Source organism: Thamnophis sirtalis, unplaced genomic scaffold, assembly GCF_051295495.1.
Source record: "Thamnophis sirtalis isolate CommonGarterSnake01/CBP01778 unplaced genomic scaffold, rThaSir2_p1.2 scaffold_3, whole genome shotgun sequence".
NCBI classification, from domain to species: Eukaryota; Metazoa; Chordata; class Lepidosauria; order Squamata; family Natricidae; genus Thamnophis; species Thamnophis sirtalis.
The window spans coordinates 68769934-68791303 of NW_028261383.1; the positions used below are offsets into that span (position 1 = coordinate 68769934).

Consider the following 21370-nt stretch of genomic DNA (forward strand, 5'->3'; position numbering starts at 1 on the left):
AAAGTATTTCATACAATAGCTTTTAACAGGAGCCTTGGGATGGAAGAAGAAATACAATTAACTGCTTCACTATTCTGTTTTGTATAGCCTTTATAAAAATAGCTGCCATCATAATCTAAGCCATGCCAAAATACTCCTCTCAATATTTTTGGAATTGCAACAGGGGTGGGTTTCAACCGGTTCGCGGCAGTCCCCGCGAACCGGTTGGTCGGCGAACCCGGAAGTAAGTAACTATAAAATGGTCAGATTTAGGATGAGTTCCATGCAGGTGACTGTTCTGTAAAGAATATCTGTTTAGCTCTGTATCTTATGATATAATTAATGATTCATCTTATGCATTATACTGGCGGCTAGTGTTATGTTCTAGCCTAGGTACCACAGTGGATAAAACTATCAATAATCTGAGGTCTTGGGGGGAGGGGAGGCTTTTCTGCATGTATAAAATAGCAGCAACAACAACAAAATATAGATATACCAAAACCTTGACCATGGACTCCAGAATCTGTTGAATTGTTTTAGACTATATGAATACAGGAAGTCTTTGCTTAACAACTCTGATGACTGGAAACTGTAGTTAAGCAACGTGGTCATAAATTGCAAAACCACCTGACCATATCACTTAGCCACTACAGTTTTGTCAGTCCCTGATGCCATCATTGCTACTTGAAGAGGTTGTTAAAGAGAGGACCTCACACGGCCATGTCTTGCAACTTACTGCCAGCTTCCCCATTGGCTTATGAAATTCTAGTCAGAAGCCATCAGATCCAGGAAGGTTGCAAATTGTGATCACATAACCACAGAAATACTCCAATGGCCATGATTACAAGGACAAGTTATAATCACTCTTTCAACGCCATCAAAAGTTCTAATTGTTAATCGAGGACATCCTCAAATGGAGTCATTTGAGACAGAATGGCAGTATGAACAATCCAGACATTAAAGGCTTACTTGCTAAGAAATTCATTGTTCAATGTACAATGTACATTAAAGAAAAAAAGAGCCTTTCTTGCCAAGAATCTACAGTCATGTGGCACCCTATTTGAATTCTATGGTTTTACATATCAGGACATAGTAAAAATAAAAATTAATAATTCTTAAAAGTACATAAATACAACCTCAGATGAACAACAACACATGACATATTACACTTTCTTTACAAAAAGCCAAAATGGAGAAGCCATATATGAAAAACTAAGTACACCATCACTGCTTCCATATGTATGAAGAGGCTAAGTAGCAGTCAGGTGCTGCTAATCAAGTGCCCTTGATCAATTGATCATTACCAAATATGACTTTCTCTATAAAAGCTGATGTTTTAGGAATTTGTTAATCGCCAGCAGTTTAGGTGTGTCTTAACACAATACCAAAGAGGAAAGACATCAGCAATGAACAATTATTGCTGCCCAGCAAGCTGAAGTTTATAAGGGCATTTCCAAACAATTTAAAATTCATCATTATATAGTGAGGAAGATTATTCACAATTGGAAAATATTCAATATAGTTTCAAATCTTCCCAGGAGTGGACATTCCAGCAAATTCATACCAAGGTCAGAGAAATTGCAAAACATCCAAGAGTTACATCCCAGACTCTACAGGCCTCAGTTATCACGTTAAATGTTAAAGTTCATGGCAGTACAATTAGAAAAAGACTAAACAAGTATGGTTTGTTGGAAGGGTTGTCAGGAGAAAGCCTTTTCTCTCTAAAAATTTACTGTAGCTTAGGTTTGAAAAATTGCATCTGAACAAATCACAAGACTTCTGGAACAGTGTCCTTTGGACAGATGAGACCAAAGGGGACGTGTCTGGCCATAATGCACAGTGCCACATTTGGTGAAAATCAAACACAGCATATCAGCACAAATATCTCGTACCAACCATCTAGCACAGTGATGGAGAGGTGATGATTTGGGCTTGTTTTGCAGCCACAGGACCTAGGCACTTCACAGTCATTCAGTCGACCATGAACTTCTCTGCACACCAAAGTATACTAGAGTCAAATGTGAAGCCATCTGTCTTACAGCTAAAGTTTGACTGACATTGGATCATGCAAAATGACAGAGATTCCAAGCACACCAGCAAATCTACAACAGATGGTTGCAAAAGAAAAGAATCAAGGTATTGCAATGGCCCAGTCAAAGTCCAGATTGAATTGCTGGACTTATGCACACCTCAAGAGAGCTGTGCATAAACAAATGGCCACATGCCTCAATTGCACTGAAGCAATGTTGTAAAGAGGAGCGGGCCAAAATTCTTCCACCGTGATATGAGAGTGTCATATAGAAAATTATTACTTCAAATTATTCTACAAGCTATTGAATTATAAGATGTATGTACAGTATTTTTTCCGCACATGGCATCTCATTTTGGCTTTCCTTTTGTAAAATAGATGATAGCATGGTGTAATATCATGTTGTTGTTCAACTGAGGTTGTATTTATTTATTTATTTTTAAGAACTGCTAAGGACCAGACAATTTTTACTATGGCCTGAGATGTAAAACCAGAGAACTCAAAGAGAGTGGACTTTCTTTTCCACATGACTGTGTTGGATGCTGTATAAAACAAGTAGTTAACGTTCTACAGCAGGTGTGTCGAACTCGCAACACCACGTTGTTGTCACATGATGTACTGCAACTTTTTTCTCTTTAGCTAAAACAGGGGTGGGTGTGAGCAGCATGTGACGCATGTGGTCCACAGGCCACAAGTTTGATCCCCCTGCTCTACAGGTATTTAGTTTGTATCACAAAGATCTTTTGGAAGTGTGATCATACCTTAGTGACTTGGTGACTTTGTTTCATGGTTAAGAACCAAGGAGTAGGAGTTGCGATAAATGTCCAGTGTGGTTGTTGGTTGGAGTAAAATTGCTACGGTTGTGTTCTGGGTTATATGTCTTACTTCTGTCAACTTTGAAGTAGGGGTAAGACCTACATTAGTGAAAGTACTAGGTAGACTCCTGAGACCAGAACAGATGAGCAGATGCTTATGTAATTGCACATAGCATCATGACGTAATGGAAAAACATTGATTTATTCAGGTCATTTTAGATAGAGTCTTAGTAAATATGGGAGAAAAATACTGTCCAGAAAAAACGTTTTCTTTCAGAATTTCTAGCATGGTATCCACCCCATTTTTTTCTGGGGAACTTCTTGAAATATGCTTGATTAATATAAGTAGTAAATATCCAGTTAAGCTGGTAGATCATATCTGGATATTATTTATTTATTCATTGCAATTATATTCTTCTTTTCCTTAGGAGATCAAGAAATGTACGATAACCTTTCTTTCTATATTTTTTTTCTTTATAGCAACCATCTTCAATTGTATCTGTATTAGAGATGATGATTGTCTAAAATTCATCCAAGCCTTGAATCCAAACTCTTATCCATGATTTCACAGTAGATTTTAAATTTCCAAGATAACATGTTCACTTTTCTTTTAGAATTGCTAATTCTTTTTTTAGAATAACATTTTAAATTTTTAACAATTAATAATTAAGTTTCGACTGATTAATTGTCCTGTCAGGAAATTTCTCCTTAGTTGTAAGTTGCTTCTCTCCTTGATTAGTCAGTCTCCATCCACTGCTTCTTGTCCTGCCCTTAGGGGCTTTGAAGAATAGCTTCGCTTCCTCTTCTTTGTGGCAGCCCCTGAGATATTGGAATACTGCTATCATGTCACCCCTAGTCCTTCTTTTCATTAAACTGGATATACCCAATTCCAGCAACTGTTCTTTATATGTTTTAGCCTCCAGTTCCCTATCTTTGTTGCTCTTCTCCAATGCACTTGTCAGATGCCAGTGTGTGCCAGTTCTATTAATTAAGATTAGATACAAACATAGCAATGTCTTTTTTCTCCTCCTTCTTTTAAGAAATGAATTAAGCAGCAAGACAAATCAACAGTTCATTGGATAGGCTATTTTTATTATTGATTTCTCGCAGATATCAGGCTACTGGTGCTTCCCATTGCTCCTTGGGGGTGTTCAGAGTTGGCACTTTCTGTCTCATAGCTTTGTTTTGTGTAGTGCAGGCAATGTACTCTGCAGTGTGAGTTCTTTCAAATACAGTGAGACAACAGTGACTTTCCATCACTATTTAGATATAGGATGTTTTTTTTTTAAATTCTCCTTGTAGAGGCCTTCCTAGCACCTATGTTTCCAGCAATAGGAATAAATTTGTATGTTTTTATGACAACGGATGAGTACTAATATTTTAAGTGCCACTATATTTAGTGCTGAAGTACAGTAGTTTTTAAATTAATCCTGTTTTATTATATTCTTGTGATTTTGCTGTGATTTTTTTAAACTATGGTATGTCTGATTATTATTATGGGATGCTTCTCGCCTCCTGTTGTTGGGATCCCTCATATCAATATTGCATCAAAGCCTGGTATTTACTAGATTGACATTTTTAACCAGAAACTCCACAATCACAGCTAACATCCTGAGAGAAATTGTTGATGATACCCTACTGTGGTGGAGATGGTGGTTTTCAATTATACCTTCTAGATATTGCTAGAGTCTTACTAGATATCAAGCTTTCTGCTTTTGTAATGACCTTTTTGAAGAGGTTAAAGTCTGTAGAGCTTTTGCCGATACCATGATGATTGTTATGTGCTCTTCTCTTGCTCTCAAATTATTTTTGTATGGATTATTTAATTACTCATTTAAAATATTTCTATGGCTGCCTCTCTTAACTCTGGGTTGCTCACACCAAAGGATAAAAACAAGATATATGAGCAGCAACAACAGGAAACAATAAAACCAAAACCAGAAAAACCTGGCACCACAATCAAGCTTCCCCAATGTAACCCACAAATCTCTCTTCCAGCTTTGATGACCTTGGGGAGTAAGCCAGATCTTTTTAAGGCTTTCTGAAAGATTAAAAACACGGAGAACTGTTTGATCACAAGGGGAAGAGTGTTCCACAGGGCAGGGACTGTGACAGAAAAGGGACACTTCCTTGCTGTTTCCTGCAAGACAGCAGCATCCAAGGGAAGGAGCCTGGTGGAGCATGTATAATCTACCTAATCTCAGGGAGAGGGAACCCAACAAATAATCTGAACTCATGACAAATAGAGTTTTAAAGGTGATGATCAGGTTGCACAACAGAGGTATAACTTCACTGAATATTGGTATCCAACACTACGCATAATGCTACGTTCTGGACAGGGGTGGGTTTCTCGCCCCGTTCCAACCGGTTCGGTTGGAACGGGGCCGGCGGCGTCCTCGTGCACGCGCGCGGTGCACGCATGCATACTAGCATCTGTGTGACGCTCCAGCTGCTCCTGGACGATTGCGCAGGCGCTGTAATGCGTCCTGCACATGCGTGGAAGCGCAGAACTCGTCAAAACCGGGTAAGGACCACGGGCGGGCAGGCGGCCCCTTCGCCGTTCCCGGAAGTTACTTACTTCCGGGTTCGGTGACCAACCGGTTCGCAGGGACCGCCGCGAACCGGTTGAAACCCACCCCTGGACCAGTTTTAGCTTCCTGGTGTTCTTCAGGGCAGCCTCACAAAGAGCATCTAGCAATAGTCCAATTGGGACTACTATTATAGAGATTTCAATGCTTGTACTGCATTGTACTGAAATTGTATTGCATTGTTGAATGCTTCTGTGTATCTTATATTTTCTGTGGCGAAATATAAATTGGATAAGTAAGTAAGTAAGAAAGTAAGCAGACAGGCCAGCAGATAAGGCAAAGAGCTAAGAATAAATAAATATCCCTTTTTACCACCCCATTTATTTGTTCATTTACAAACATTCCACCCATCTATTCCCCCCTTCTTGTTGTCTCAGAGGCCTTTCCCAGTAAATAAGGAGAACAAAACACTTTCTAACTATTCCAAAGGGAGAGCTTCTTTCTGAACCAAATTTCTGCACCAGAGCAATTGTTTTAGGTGAGGAATTGTTTTAGAATTGCAGTATAGGAGGTTATTTTGAGGTTAAGAATCATTGACTGGTTTTCTCTTTCATTCTATTAAATGAAGGTAGGCACAATCATGACCTTTAATGTCTAGCCATGGAGTTAGCATCAAAAAAAATGCTTGCACTAATTGTGGTAAACCAGTAATAATTTGTGTGTCCCTGCTTACTTAATTATGTGGACTTTTTCTCTTGACTAATTCTCTTTTGATCATTACAGTTCCATGTCATGAATTATTTGAAAAAAAAATCTTTCCATTTGCAGTGTAGGCCTTAGGCATATCTTATGGGTTGATCATTTGTTTACAGGCAGAAATCACCCTAAGCCACTTGTGGGCTCCTGGGCTGAGCCAGCCACTTTCCCCTCCCTGGAGATGTTCACCTACTATACAGGGGAGAAAATGAATGTGTTGTTGGCTTTGCAGCCCCTCCCACCCGTGCACCATAATAGTCACTGCTTTTAGGTACTAGGTAAATGCAAAAAGTTTAATTAAAAGCATGCACAGGATGGCACAGCATTCCTTGTTGGACAACTGGGGGAAATAACTGATATTCTCAGAGGTTTGAATGGTGGCAATAGAGGTGACCGTGGGTTTCATACAGCTTTTGAGGGATGAGGAAGTGAGAATAGGGAAGCGTCCCTGTTCCTTTGGTTCTGTTTGTGCAATTTGAAGAACGAGAGGCAAGCAGATTGATTTTGAGAGCAATAGCAATAGCAGTAGACTTATATACCGCTTCATAGGGCTTTCAGCCCTCTCTAAGCGGTTTACAGAGAGTCAGCATATTGCCCCCAACAATCTGGGTCCTCATTTTACCCACCTCGGAAGGATGGAAGGCTGAGTCAACCCTGAGCCGGTGAGATTTGAACCGCTGAACTGCTGATCTAGCAGTAGCCTGCAGTGCTGCATTTAACCACTGCGCCACCTTGGCTCTTGACTTGATTAAGAGCATAGAACTTTGAAAACCACGAGATAGTTAATTTTACTGCCATGATACAGTACTGTGCAAAAGTTGTAGGCAGGTGTGAAAAAATGCTGTAAACAAAGAATGCTTTCAGAAATATAAATGATTGTTTATTTTTTTCAAAATGCAAAGTGAGCGAACAAAAGAAACATTTAAATCAAATCAATATTTGGTTTGACCACCCTTTGCCTTCAAAACAGCAGCAATTCTTCTAGGTACACTTGCACACAGTTTTTGAAGGAACTCAGCTGGTAGGTTGTTCCAAGCATCTTGGAGAACTAACCCCAGATCTTCTGTGGATGTAGGCTTTCTCACATCCTTCTATCTCTTCATGTAATCCCAGACACACTCAATGATGTTGAGATCAGAGCTCTGTGGGGGCCATGCCATCACTTCCAGTACTTCTTGTTCTTTACGCTGAAGATAGTTCCTGATGACTTTGGCTGTATGCTTGGGGTCGTTGTCTTTTTTCAGAATAAATTTGGGGCTAATCATATGCTTCCTTGATGGTATTGCATGATGGATAAGTATCTGCCTGTATTTCTCAGCATTGAGAACACCCTTAATCCTAACCAAATCTCCAACTCCATTTGCAGAAATGCATCCCCAAACATTCAAGGAACCTTGAACCATGCTTCACTGTTGCCTGCAGACACTCATTATTATTATTATTATTATTATTATTATTATTATTATTATTATTATTATTATTATTTTAATGACATTTATAGGCCGCCCTTTTCCCTGAGGGGACTCAGGGCGGCTTACAATAAATAGGAAGGGGGTGCAAGACAAAACACAAGAAAAAAAACGTGTGAATAAAAAAAATAAACCAGATGAACACAACATTGATTCAGCATTCGGGTGGGGCGAGGTTAGGGTCTTATCCCCAGGCCTGACGGGATAGCCAGGTCTTGAGGGCTGTGCGGAAGGTCTGGACGAAAGGTCTGAAGGTCTGAACTGCTCTCCAGCCCTTTGATGAACAAACTGCCTTCTGCTACAGCCAAATATTTCAAATTTTGACTCATCAGTCCAGAGCACCTGCTGCCATTTTTCTGCACCCCAGTTCCTATGCTTTTGTGCATACTTTAGTCGCTTGGCCTTGTTCCCACGTTGGGGGTATGCTTTTTGGCTGCAACTCTTCCATGAAGACCACTTCTGGCCAGACTTCTCTGGACAGTAGATGGGTGTACTTGGGTCCCACTGGTTTTTGCCAGTTCTGAGCTGATGGCACTGCTGGACATCTTCTGATTTTGAAGGGTAATAAGCTTAATGTGCCTCTCATCTACTGCACTAAGTTTCCTTGGCCAACCACTGCGTCTACGATCCTCAGTGTTGCCCATTTCTTTATGCTTCTTCAAAAGAGCTTGAACAGCACATCTTGAAACCCCAGTCTGCTTTGAAATCTTTGTCTGGGAGTGACCTTGTTGATGCAGTATAATTACCTTGTGTCTTGTTGCTGTGCTCAATCTTGCCATGACATGAAACTGTCTTTCACAACCTCACCTTGGTAGCAGAGTTTGGCTGTTCCTCACCCAGTTTTAAGCTTCCTACACAGCTGTTTCTGTTTCAGTTCATGACTGGGTTTCAACCTATGTGTGACATTGATGATCATTAGCACCTGTTTGGTATAATTGGTTGATCATATAGCTGACTATAATCCTGCAAAATCCCTGACTTTGTGCAAGTGTACCAGTGGTGGGTTTCAATTTTTTTAGAACCTCTTCTGTAGGTGTGGCCTGCTTTGTGGGAGTGGCTTGCCAGCCATGTGACCAGGTGGGAGTGGTTTGCAGCCATGTGACTGAGTGGGAGTGGCTTGGCAGTCATGTGACTGGGTGGCCGTGGCAAACTTGTAAAATGTGGTGAAACTCACTTAACAATGTCTTACTTAACAACTAAAATGTTGGCTCAGAAACTCTGGCATTTGAAGCACGCAAGTCTTAAAGCTGTCAAGTTACAAGATCCTTGCACCCCTAACCCTTTAGAAAAAAACCCAGGGATGTTCAAACTTGACAGCTTTAAGATTTAAGGTTTAGATAGGACTCTTAGAAGTGGGCGGAATGATTGGTGAGCCAGCCAATCAGTGAATAGCAGGCAGGACAAGCGTGGTGCGAATGGGCGGGGGGGAGGGAGCTGGAACAGGTTCTAAACGGCACAGTAGATTTGTGGAACCTCTTCTATAGAAGTGGTTAGAACTGGCAGGAACCACCCCTGAAGTGTACCTATGAGAATTGATGCTGGTTTGGAGGCAAAGGGTGGCCACACTAAATATTGATTTGATTTAGATTTTTCTTTTGTTTGCTCACTTTGCATTTTGAAAATTGACAAAAATAAACAATCATTATTTATATGTCTGAAAGCATTGTTTGTTTACAGCATTTTTTCACACCTGCCTAAAACTTTTGCACAGTACTATATGTTCAAGATTATGAACTCCCCTTTCTAGCTCTGTTCATTTCTCTTTCTCAACTATCAATGAACTATGGTGGTGCAGTGGTTAGAATGCAGTATTGCAGGCTATTTCTGTTGACTGCTGGCTGCCAGCAGTTTGGCAGTTTGAGGCTCACCGGCTCAAGGTTGACTCAGCTTCCACCGTTCCAAGGTGGGTAAAATGAGGACCCAGAGTGTTGGGGGCAGTATGCTGTAAACTGCTGAGAGAAGGCTGTAAAGCACTGTGAAGCGGTATATAAGTCTAAGTGCTATTGCTATTATAGCATGGCAAAAAGAGTGAGAATGACAAAAAATTGGTCACTGGCAAATATTAAGAGGTTTTTTTTGTGGCTCTGTGGATAATTGAGGCTTAGGTGCCACGTGCTTTAGTTTTAATTTTATATTCTATATTTACGTCTTTTTTATTTTATTGTAAGCTACTTAGAATTATGTATGGGATATGGATAGCTATAAAAATGATTGAATTAATTAATTAATTAATGTATTAATGAATTAATGAATTAATGAATTTCTTGTGTGAGAGAAAAATGAAAATAGATGAAGCGCTTCAACTCTAGTTGACCTTACAGAAGAAAACAGTGTGTCTCCCAGCACCTATACAAAAAGGAATTTAAGGAATTCATTAAGTAATACTACTTATTTATTGTGCTTGCAGTAAATAAAATGTAATATGTTGGATTAGTTTTCCACAAAATTCAAAAGGTTAAACCTCTTGTTTTATTTTCTGTAAGAAATATTTCTGCACTGTACTTGCAAAATAGATGTGAAACAATAGAACTAACTTGCTAAGAAAATCTCCATTTATTGCATTGTTGTGCTGTCAGGAATGATGTTAAGCTAATGCTGACTTCTTATTATCCAGCCTTCTCTCAATAAGCACAGACTTGCAATCTTGACCTACTATCTAGTCAGCAGTGCGGACCTTGAACCTGTTGGCTGGCTTGCAGTTACACAGGAGTTCCTTTTAGAGTGAATCTGCATCCCTTCACAGATTGTTGACGCAAATATTTGGTGGTTAATTGCAATAATCCCAGCAGCTGCAGTCTCTTGATCAATGCCACCACCATCTTTTAAAAAAAAATTGTTATATTTTCATTAAGAATTCTTTAAAGGGGATGGGGGCAGAAGACAAAAACAGGTAAAAAAAGAAAGCACAAAGTTAATAAATTGCACTTTTATAGGCATGATAGAATTAGATAAGAATGTTCAATATTGCACTAATTAATTTTACATAACTGAACATATTTTAAAAACACATCATTGTTAAAATCCTAATAGTATATAAATATCAACAGAATAATTGTATAAAATCTAAGGCTGGAAATCACACATTTCTGTACAAGCAACAGATTTGTCCTTATTTAACAGATCATTGACGGTAAGATAATTTATGTTAAGGGAACACAAATTTTCGATGTGTGTGTGTATGTGAGAGAGAGAGAAAGAGAGAGAAAGTGTGTGTGAATGTGTGTGTGTGTGTGAGTGAGAGATAGAGAGGGAGAGAGGGCGGGAGAGAGATGAGAGAGAGGGAGGGAAAGAGAGAGGGAGGGAGAGAGAATTATAAACCTCCAAAAATCTGATTCTGTGTCAGATTTGTTTTTCAAACATGAAGTTATTTTGGATATCAAAGCAAACTCCCATAAGATATTCTTCTAAGGAATTATTGGCGTTTTTCAATACAACCCATAAAATGTCCTTGCAGCAGTTACTGTGTATAAAGCTAATTTCTGGGCATGTAAGATTTAGTAGGAGTTTTAAAAATAGGTTGCAAAGGAAATTCAGCTTTTGAAATTTGTTTCCTTCTGTTATAAATCTTTTTTCCAAAATTGCTGAGCCTTACAACATAGCCACTGAATAGGAAAAGCGATCCAACTTGATTGTTATATTTCCAGCAATTTTTAAAAATGAACTGTCCATTTTATCAATCAATAATGGAGTGATGTTCCAGCAGTAAAAGTTCCTATATCAGTTTTTTCTAAGTATGATATTCAGTATAAAAGTAATGTTTTTTCCCCCTTGAAGCCCTCATTGTTGTAATGGGTATCATATTCATTAGGCGTAATGGTATGTGAGAATGATCTTGGGAGACAGGCAGCTTTGCCCGTAAAAGAAATCTGGGCATGGCAAATGTCTCTGAAGGGACATTCTCTAGTTTCTTGGTCTTTAAAGGCAACAGGGGAGAAGTATACTTTTAGACTTGTAAGCTTCTGCTAATGGAATCTTATAATAAAGTAGAATTAGTGCATCTGGTTGTGCTTTTTGTCTGGATTACCTTGCCTGAATTACCTTGCTAGGCTGACACTATCTTTTTGGTTTTGAAGTGGGATTTTTAGTATAACAAGGATGTTTGTATAGTATACTTTGTTTAGTATAACAAAGATGATTATGATTAGGGGACTGGAGACTAAAACATATGAAGGACTGTTGCTAGAATTGGGTATGACTTAACAAAAAGAAGGATTGGGGTGACATGATAGCAGTGTTCCAATATCTCAGGGGCTGTCACAAAAAAGAGGAAATCAAGCTATTCTCCAAACCACCTGAGGGCAGGACAAGAAGCAATGGGTGGAAACTAACCAAGGAGAGAAGCAACTTAGAACTAAGGAAAATTCTCCTGACAGAATAATTAATAAATGAAATGACTTGCCTCCAGAAGTTGAGGTGCTCCAACATTGCACATTTTTAAGGAGATTGGGCAGCCATTTGTTTGAAATGGCTTAGGGTTTCTTGCATGAGCAGGGGGTTAGACAAGAAGACCTCTAAGGTCCCTTCCAACTCTGTTATTCTGTTATAGTTACAAATACTATGGACCACAGATAACAATAATAGTGGGAAGAATTTGGACAGGTTTTGATCTCATCTCAAGGTTATTGAATAATCAAATAATGTCACAACTAAGATATTTATCTATCTTATTTGCATCCTGCCTAATCACCAAAGAAGATGGTGTTTTATGATGGCAAACTTAATTCAGGAATTCTGGACAAAGAAGGAAGAACTGCAGCTGTCACATTATATAGCAGGAAATTAATCTTCATTTTTTTATCCTAGAAATTGAATGAACATTTTCCATCCAAAGTAAGAGACCAACATATGCATTGTCCTCATGTTGCATGTGGAAGGACAGAGCATGTGGAACCTAATCATCATGGGGAAAATCCCATGGATAACTATTTGGAGAAAATCTTATGGATAACTATTTGAGTGAATATTTTTCTGTGTAAGTTGGAATTCTCTTAAGTATTCAAACATGTTTGTAGATTAGATCCATCGATTGTTCATGGATCCATTTTGCTTCCATAATAACTAGTCTAGGATAATGTGAATATTACTATAAGAGAGAGGTATTTGCAGCTACATGTGTACATATTCATACACAAATATATCCAAAACTGACAAAAAGTTGTCATCTTCAAAGTGTCAAGAACTCACTTTGAAAATTTTAATTTTTAATAGAATTATATGTCTGTTGGAAGCTGTAGCAATAGCTATGCTTATCTACCACTTCACAGTGCTTTACAACCCTCTCTAAGCGGTTTACAGAGTCAGCCTATTGCCCACAACAATCTGGGTCCTCATTTTACCCATCTTGGAGGGATGGAAGGCTGAGTCAACCTTGAGCCGGTGAGATTCGAACTGCCAAATTGCTGGCAGTCGGTGATCAGCAGAAGTAGCCTGCAGTACTGTAGTTGTGATCAAATAACAATAATTTAATAATTAAGAGAAGTGTTTTGAAGATAGTATCTCTTAAAAGTAATATTAATTCTGTGGAAGATTTTAGTCTCAGTATTTTTAGTTTAAAGACACATTATCATTTGAGATTAAGCTTTGTGAAAGTGCTTTGATACAATGGAGTGGAGGCAGAAATAAGAGACCACTCCCTAAAATGTATGGAGCCTGTAGTAGTTTCAGCTTTGTTGCTCTTTCTTTTTGGCGATAATGGAAGAAGACAACAGAATCCCACAATTTGTGCAGCATCAACAATTTACAAAGCTAAAAGAATGGAAGATAGATGCTTCTATTCTTTAGGTGTTTGTACAGGAAGATTTAGATGCTTTGCTTAGTTGCTTTATCAGGAGCAGCAATATATCTGTACTGTTAAAATAAATATAGGTAGTCCTCAATTTACGATTATAATTCAGCCCAACATTTCTGTTGCTAAGTGATATGATTGTTAAGTGAGTTTTGCTCCATTTTAATGACCTATTTTGCCAGAGATGTTAAGTGAATCACCACCATTGTTAAGTTAATAATATTCTTGTTAAGTGAATTTGGCTTCTCAAATGAAACAAACACAATGTTAAAAAGTTATGATATTTATGATTATGCAAGTATACATAATATACTTACTTATATTAAAGTAACCAAAATATCTTTACAATCGTCAAGGCATGTCACAACTGTTGAGCACTCCTAATTGAAAGTTGCTTGTGAGAAGATCACAAAAGGTGATCATGACACTGCAACTCGTAAATAAGAATTAGTTGCCAATTGCCTGAATTTTGATCATGTGGGGATTCTGGGGATTCTGCAATGGTCCATTGTAACTCCAAATGGTCATTAAACAAACTGTTGTAAGTTGATGACTAGCTGCATGGCTGAACTCTCCAAATATCACTGATTCACAAATTCCAATATTTCCTACTTCTGGGCATGTTGACCATGGCTGCTCGATGCACAATAATATCTGGAAGCTACCAGTTCCTTCACCTGTTTAGTCAGCTGCACTCTTTCTTTCTCCTCAAGATGATTTTTAACCCAATACCCTGTGAGAAGGGCTTAGCATTGGATAGATGGTTTCTTTGCAGTCTTGTTTCTTTACTGGCCTACACACTCAGATGACAGCACAGTGTAGTGTCATACTGCATGCTACTAACTTCCGTGGGTGTTCTGAATACGTGTGATATGTTTCTGGCATTCAAAATGTATTTATGTCCATCTCTTCTGCAGCAGAAATTGATTTTGGTAGCAAAATTCCTTGTACAAGTCGGATATCCCAAATTATATATGATTAGGTGTCAGAAAAGGGGTGAATTGATAAAGTCATTGCACTATTTCATGCTGTTTCTCCAAAGTTATTAAGGATACAATTCTACTCTGCTCTGATAGAATTCTGCTCTATAAAACTTCACTTTTGGTAAATCATATAGAATAGGTGTATGTGCATGAAGTTTCATACTTAAAATTGGTTGCTCAAATTATTTGGGTATTGCTAGATTTACGTCTGTGTGTGTTTGTGTGTGTGAGAGAGAGAGAGAGGGAGGGAGGGAGAGAGAGAGAGAGATGTAGTCAGAGAAATAGTGTAACTATATGGGGGTGTGTTTGTAAGCATTTGGAACAATAACTGCAGTAGTAATTCTTGGAGTATGTTAAGAGTTTATTTGCTATGAATGTGGTTGATTTAGAAATTTTTAACTATTCAGCAGAAACATCTTTTGATTTTCAAGTTTTCCTTTGAAGCTACAGTCTATTAAAAGAAAAGAAAACGGGAGTAACCACCATAATTTTAGAACATCATCATAATTCTGTATTTGTAGCCAAGTCATAGATGACAGCTTCCTATAGCCCATAAGCATAATCCATATGGAGCACAGCATGAATTAAAATGGCATTTGTAAAACAAGTGAAGAATACAAGATAGAACCATTTACAATTAATTCGCATCCAATGGCACTCACTGTATAATTTTTGGAAAGTGGGGGAGCGTTGTTTACTTCTTTAAATTAAAAAAAAATACAAATGTAGACTAAGAATTAGTGGCCCCAATTGCCTAGCTTTACTCGGATGAAAAATATCTATGTCTTTGGCATTGACTTTTGACACTTAATTTAGCTATACCAAAGAAATAGACTTTATGTTACGCTGATGCACTCTGTTCATGTAACCGAGATCCACTTGCAATCTGACAAATTATCTTTGTAGGGAGACTGACGTACATTCATTTCTCAGTACAACACAAAACTGGCAAAGGTCATAAAGAGTCAGCCAAGGTCCTGTTATAGAATTTAAGAAGATTGGACCTTGCTCACAAGAGTTGTTATGTCTTGAAATATCTGATTATTTTATTTGTTTAACATTGTTGGTTAACAATGACTTGTTCTTTTATAAATTTCAGCTGTGTTGGTGTAGAGGAAGATGAGGCACCAGACATTGATATCTACCACTGTCCAAATTGTGAGAAAACCCATGGAAAATCTACTTGTAAGTATATTCCTTTCTGACATTATTCTCCTCTTTGAAAAACTGACTTCATGGTATTTGCTATTCTGAATATATAAATTTTACTAGAATTCGTGGTATTACTTATCAATATTAAAAAAGAGAAGCTAATCGGGCATTTTAATATTTCAGTGCAACTGTGGTTCATAGGGATGTTTGTGTGGAGAAGAGGGAGAGAGAGGAGAGGGGAGAGAGGGAGGGAGAGAGAGAGAGAGGGAGAGGGGAGAGAAAGAGTATTAACTTGAATAGAACTGAAGAGATTTCTTGGATTAGAAGCCAAACATTTTCAAATAAAAAAAATTAGAAAGTCCAGTTGCCTTTTGGAGAAGAACCTTTGGGACAACATGAAAAATCTTATCTACTGTATCTGTTTGCCTTAACTAGGAACCACCACAATCAATTCAACATACTTCCAAATAAATACAAATAGGATTGGGCTGCTCATAAGAGAATTTAAAGTGACTCAATATGGTTAAGATTATATTAATAATAATTTTGTGTTTGACATAATGTAGCAAACTGTTTTGGGCAAGCAGTAGGAATATATTATAAACTCTTAACATTTGCATCTTCTTTAAAATAGGATTGAAATTGTAAATGCTCTTTCAGAATGTGAACATCTAAAAGGATTCATGTCAAGGGAATAATTTCCAAATTGAATAAGTTATCTGGGAAAGAAGCATTGTGGCAGAAAATCTCCCTTGTCAATAATGACCTCCTTATAAGGAACAAAATGCTAATTTTCTTTTTTGGCTCGTTGGATGGTTTTCTTCCCTAATAACAGAGAAATACATGTGATTTTTAAAATTATGACTGAAAAATAAACTTCAGTTATTGAATGAATGAATGAATGAATGTGAATCAGCACTTGAAAGATAAGTATGCTACAAAAATGAAAAAAACAGGTAGATACTATTATATAAAATACTTTCCTTGTACAATTTAAGATTACATCTATGAAAAACCTAGTGATACGTTAAATAAAGAGGGAACAATATGTTAACATTTGGGTGCCTTTTTTCTGTTTTTCTTTGTCAAAATGGTATGTGGTTTGCTGGTACAGTTCTATTAGCTATGAAACTCAGATATGTTTTACTGTTATTGATTGCAGCATATTTTCAGAAATAACAAATTCCACCTACCTTGTTATTTTGAAAAACATCCTCTATACTTTTGATGTTCAAAATAAAAAGTCCTAAACTTTTGTCAAAAGATGACCAACTATATTTCAATATTTATAACAAGCATATTGGAGATTATTATTATAACTCTTAGTTAATGGCATTTTTACAGTAGCCAGGAGATCACAATGCTATTGTGGAGTAGTAGTTTGCCTTACCAAAGTACCAGTCCTGTTACAGGAAACGCTTGTGCACTTCCCAAGGTGCATTGCAGAAAGGGGAGTTGCCTTTACACCAGAGAGAAAGATGAGTGGCTCTTCCCACAGTATCACTCAAGGTTTCCTCCCTTGCCGGAGTTGCCTTGCAAACTGGTGCCACAATCAGGAAGGTTCAGGAATCAGACTGGCCACACAAAGCACCAGCTCAAATGGTACTTATCGGCCTACTTGCACAGAACATGCTTTCAAGCTATTAGGTGAACAGAAGTTGCGACGACTGACAGGTTGTACTAGGGCTCAAACCACTGGAGCTGAGATCATCTCCAGCATCATTAAGCCTCTGAGCCATTGTATCTTCCAATATTGGGGATTAGAACAATCTAGAAACTTAATACATACATACAAAAATAAACTAGTGTTCCAGCATTTGAATATATGATTCACAACATATGGCTTCTTTTTGTAAATTGTTTTATGCAAATACATTATATAGAAAATCTAAATATGATATACATCTGTTTAAAACTATTTAACCATTAATTGCTTGGCACCTCAGAAGTTAATCGTTGTGCACTAAGAAGCACTCTAATTTGAAATATGGCTAAAATATAACATGATACTATCCATTCATAATCAGTCGGGATTCTTGACTATTCTATGGGCCAAGTATCTCCACATCTTCCAATATTACACTGCAAAAAATATAATTAGAACTGGGCAATAATTATAATTTTGTTATAACTTTGTCATAACTTCTTCATGGTTGCAAAAGCAATTGAATCTCTGTAAACTGAAGCCAAATATGCAGTTCAAGGACTAAACGAATCCTGGCTAGACACACAGTATGCTACAATCTTGGAACTTCCTGAGTTGAGTCATTTAGAATTATTTTGACTACTTTCAGGGAGACTGGAGGCCATTTGGTGTCATGATCTGAACAATATTATAACTGAATTTGGCTATAACATTGCTTTGATGAGATTGAAAGAACATTGGACAACAACGTGGCAGGTTTGCAGAAGCATTTCATGTCAGTAAAAATAAGTTTTCTAGGTTATAAATCAAAGCTGAAAGCAATGTTAACATATTACAATTTTGCACAACCCTTTTATTTCCATTTTATTTCACCAGGAAACATTTGAGATAAATTGTCGTACTATAAAATACAATAACTTTAAATAATATGTCTAAGGATAGGGCTGTGATACGGCTGTATTATTTTCTTCTCTTTTTCCTAGTAACCTCTGCTATTTGTATCTTATAATTATATTACTTTATGGTTTTATGTACACTGTGAATGATTTATGCACTGGAGATAAATTCCTTTGAGTGTCCAATCGCACTTGACCAAGAAAGAATATTCTAGTCTAGTCTAAGATTATAAGAGTCATAGTGCTAAACCCAAACCTTAATCTGAATTTGCTCTGAGAATCTACATAGGAAAAAATTCTCACATCTAACTTTGGCACAACAATGCTTTGGTCATTCTTTAAAAACATGTCACAGCCTTCTTCTCATTTCCAATCCATAGCTAGTTTAACCAAATATTATTTTTTCTGATCCAATATGGAAGCAGTGTTTTCTGTCTTCTAACAAAGCATGCTATATAAATGGTTGTGTCCCTGCAGCTGCTGTAATGACTTGCTGTTTCTTTTCAGCTGCCAGCCATGTCCCTTTCTGTGCAATCACTGCCTTTCCTGGCATTTTGGTTAATGCTGATGGATTGGGATGATATTGGAAGATCATCATCATCTCATCAGTCATTATCATTATTGCTACAAATACTAGGAGACCCCCACCTGTTTAAAGAGATTTACCTATCAGAGGGAACCCACTTTCTATAGAGATCTTGTGCTACTTTGTTAATAGTTAATAGTTTTAGCCTCTCTGTTGACTACAATACTCCAAGATCACTAGACTGTCCTGTAAACCATGATTTCTCTAAAATGGCCAACTTGCCAGCCAAGACTTTTTCCGCTTCCTTTGTTTGACAGGCACTTTGCACTGAGATTGCTACTGAAGCACTTACATTTTTTAAAAAAAACGTCCTGACAAATGGCTACAACTCCTGTGATGGCACATTTAAAATCAATTCACATTCTAAACTTAGCATTTTCAAGAGACACAGGAGCTGAATAAGAGATGAGAATCCCTACCGTAGGAATCTTGAACATAAACTGAATTCTAAACAGGGAGGACAATCTCGTCGCTATGATTTCTGTAATTACATCTCAACCTAGCCTCTTTCATTAAATGAATGAAAAGTAATTCTGAAGGATCTGGCTTTTTATGAAGGTGGGCAGCCAAGAAGTTGATTCACATCTCAGTCTCAGGGGGAACAATTGGTGAATGTTTTTCCCCACAGCTAATGACCCCTTTCTATGCCTTAAATGCCCCACAGAAAATTGTGAGGATAGCACTGATCTTCATCTTCATTCCAGAAAGAAGACAGTATCTACTTAGAAAAGATAATGGTACATTACTTTTGTGCTACCTCTCAGACTGTAGAAAAGCATATTAAATTGATTGTCCATCTATGCCTATAGTATATTTTGTACTCGATTGGCTTGAAGAAGGCTGTGAAGGGCTTCAAATGATGTTCCCTCTTCCATGACATTTTGGCTGGTTTATATAAACCAATTTCATTGTATACATGATGTACAATGACAATAAAGGCTATACTAAATGGATTTACTTAACATTAAGCAAGAGCTGTGGTGGTACAGTGGTTAGAATGCAGTATTGCAGGCTACTTATGCTGACTGCTAGCTGCCTGCAGTTTGGAAGTTCGAATCTCACCAGGCTCAAGGTTGACTTAGCCTTTCATCAGGAGTGGGTTGCTCCTGGCATTACTGGTGATTTAGTGCGCGCTTTGCTCACGCACATGCCAGATGTGCACTCCATACACATTTGCACAAAAATAGGTCTGCACATGCGTAAAATGTTAAAAAAGAAAAAAAATATGCAATTACAATTGTTCTATGTATGACCAGAACTGAAAATCAAGATTGCGGCCCTGTAGGAGAACCAGTTCGGGAGTGTGGGAAGTCTGGGTCACTGCCGGTTCCAGACTGGTAGAAACCCACCTCTTCCTTCCATCCTTCTGAGGTGGGTAAAATTAGGACCCAGATTGTTGGGGGCTGACTCTGTAAACCACTTAGAGAGGGCTGTAAAGCAATGTGAAGCTGTATATAAGTCCAAGTGCATTGCTATTAGAATGTGGAGGTAAATTAATTAGGAAATTAATTTATTTTGGGGACAAGTCAGAAAAATGTTCTGTATTCTCATATTTGTCATCTCGCTGTTATTTATTGCAGAATTTTAGGTACAAAAGATAAGGGCTAATTGTTCTTATTATGCAACTTAAAAGGATTTTTTTAAAAAATGAAAGAATGTCTGGCACACACTTTCAGTGATGGATGCGTTCCAAATGTCAATATAAAAATAAATTCTTGTGCTTTCTACTTTGCCACTGTAGCCTGCTGGCTTGCTACTTTAGAAAAATGTTTTCCTTATACATTAACAGTAGTTTTGATTTAATGGTGTTTTGGAAGGCTACTATGTGGAAGAAATATGCATTTGTTAAACACGCACTTCTTGAATAACTTGGGAAAAACAAAATGCCCCATGGAAGCCAGAATTGCATCTGAATTTTGTTGTGATAGAAAACATGATCTAAGTTTTCTCCTGAAGGAGGTCTTAATTCACGAGACCTCTGGCAAACATTTTGAGACCTGGATTGCTAGTGGTTTAATGCTTGAACAAAATTATGGGACTGTTCTCCCATTAGAAAAAGAGACTACAGCAGCGGTGGGTTCCGGCTGGTACGGCCGTACTGGGAGCAGCTGGGAGCAGCTGTCACTGTACTGGTATGGTGGCTCATTTGGCCCATCCTCCCATCCGTGGCTCATTTGGCCCGCCCTCCCTCCTGTGTTCTATACCTGTTTTTAAAGCAACCCGCCAATTGTCCATGCGCGCACAGCGTGCGGCGCCTGCGTGATCTTCGACAAGCAGCTGGGTGTCGCAGGGGCAGTGGAGTGCGCATGGGTGCGCAGTGCGCTTGCATGAACAGGACACCTGGCCCCATGCACAGTGTACCAGTAGCGACAGGAAGAGGAACCCACCACTGGACTACAGCTACATGACAAGCATGTTGGGATAATACTCTACATCTTAGCGACCTTTCTTGGCAGCCATAGCAAGATGGTTATCACAAGTTTCCACATTTTTTTAATAGCGAGGACACTAGAATAACGGTTAAGGCATTGTGTAGTTATCAGGAAAATCCAGGTACTGGTCTACTGGTAGCTATGGAATCTCATAGGCTGACTATGGGCCAGTCTCTCACTACCAGATTTATTATCAGAAAAACTGAGAGTATGAAGTTCTACTTTGAGCTCCAGGAACAAAAAGTGGGATTAAAATCTAATAAAAATCTAATATCTGACAGATGCAAAATTTCATGTTTTGCTAGCTAACATACT

The 21370-nt window shown here is 38.1% G+C and overlaps 1 protein-coding gene across 2 annotated transcripts in view; it reads left to right on the top strand.

Annotated features, from left to right (window-relative positions):
* The window catches only part of PHF2 (PHD finger protein 2), a 152425-nt gene that overhangs the window by 57611 nt on the left and 73444 nt on the right, over positions 1-21370 (top strand). Inside the window, exons 2-3 of one of the 2 annotated variants that reach the window (XM_087709079.1) lie at positions 12380-12548; positions 15444-15529. In XM_087709079.1, coding sequence (XP_087565205.1) covers positions 12517-12548; positions 15444-15529 — 118 coding nt within the window. In that variant the 5' untranslated portion in view covers positions 12380-12516. The remainder of the gene's footprint in view (positions 1-12379; positions 12549-15443; positions 15530-21370) is intronic. The other variant, XM_014073612.2, reaches the window with a different exon arrangement.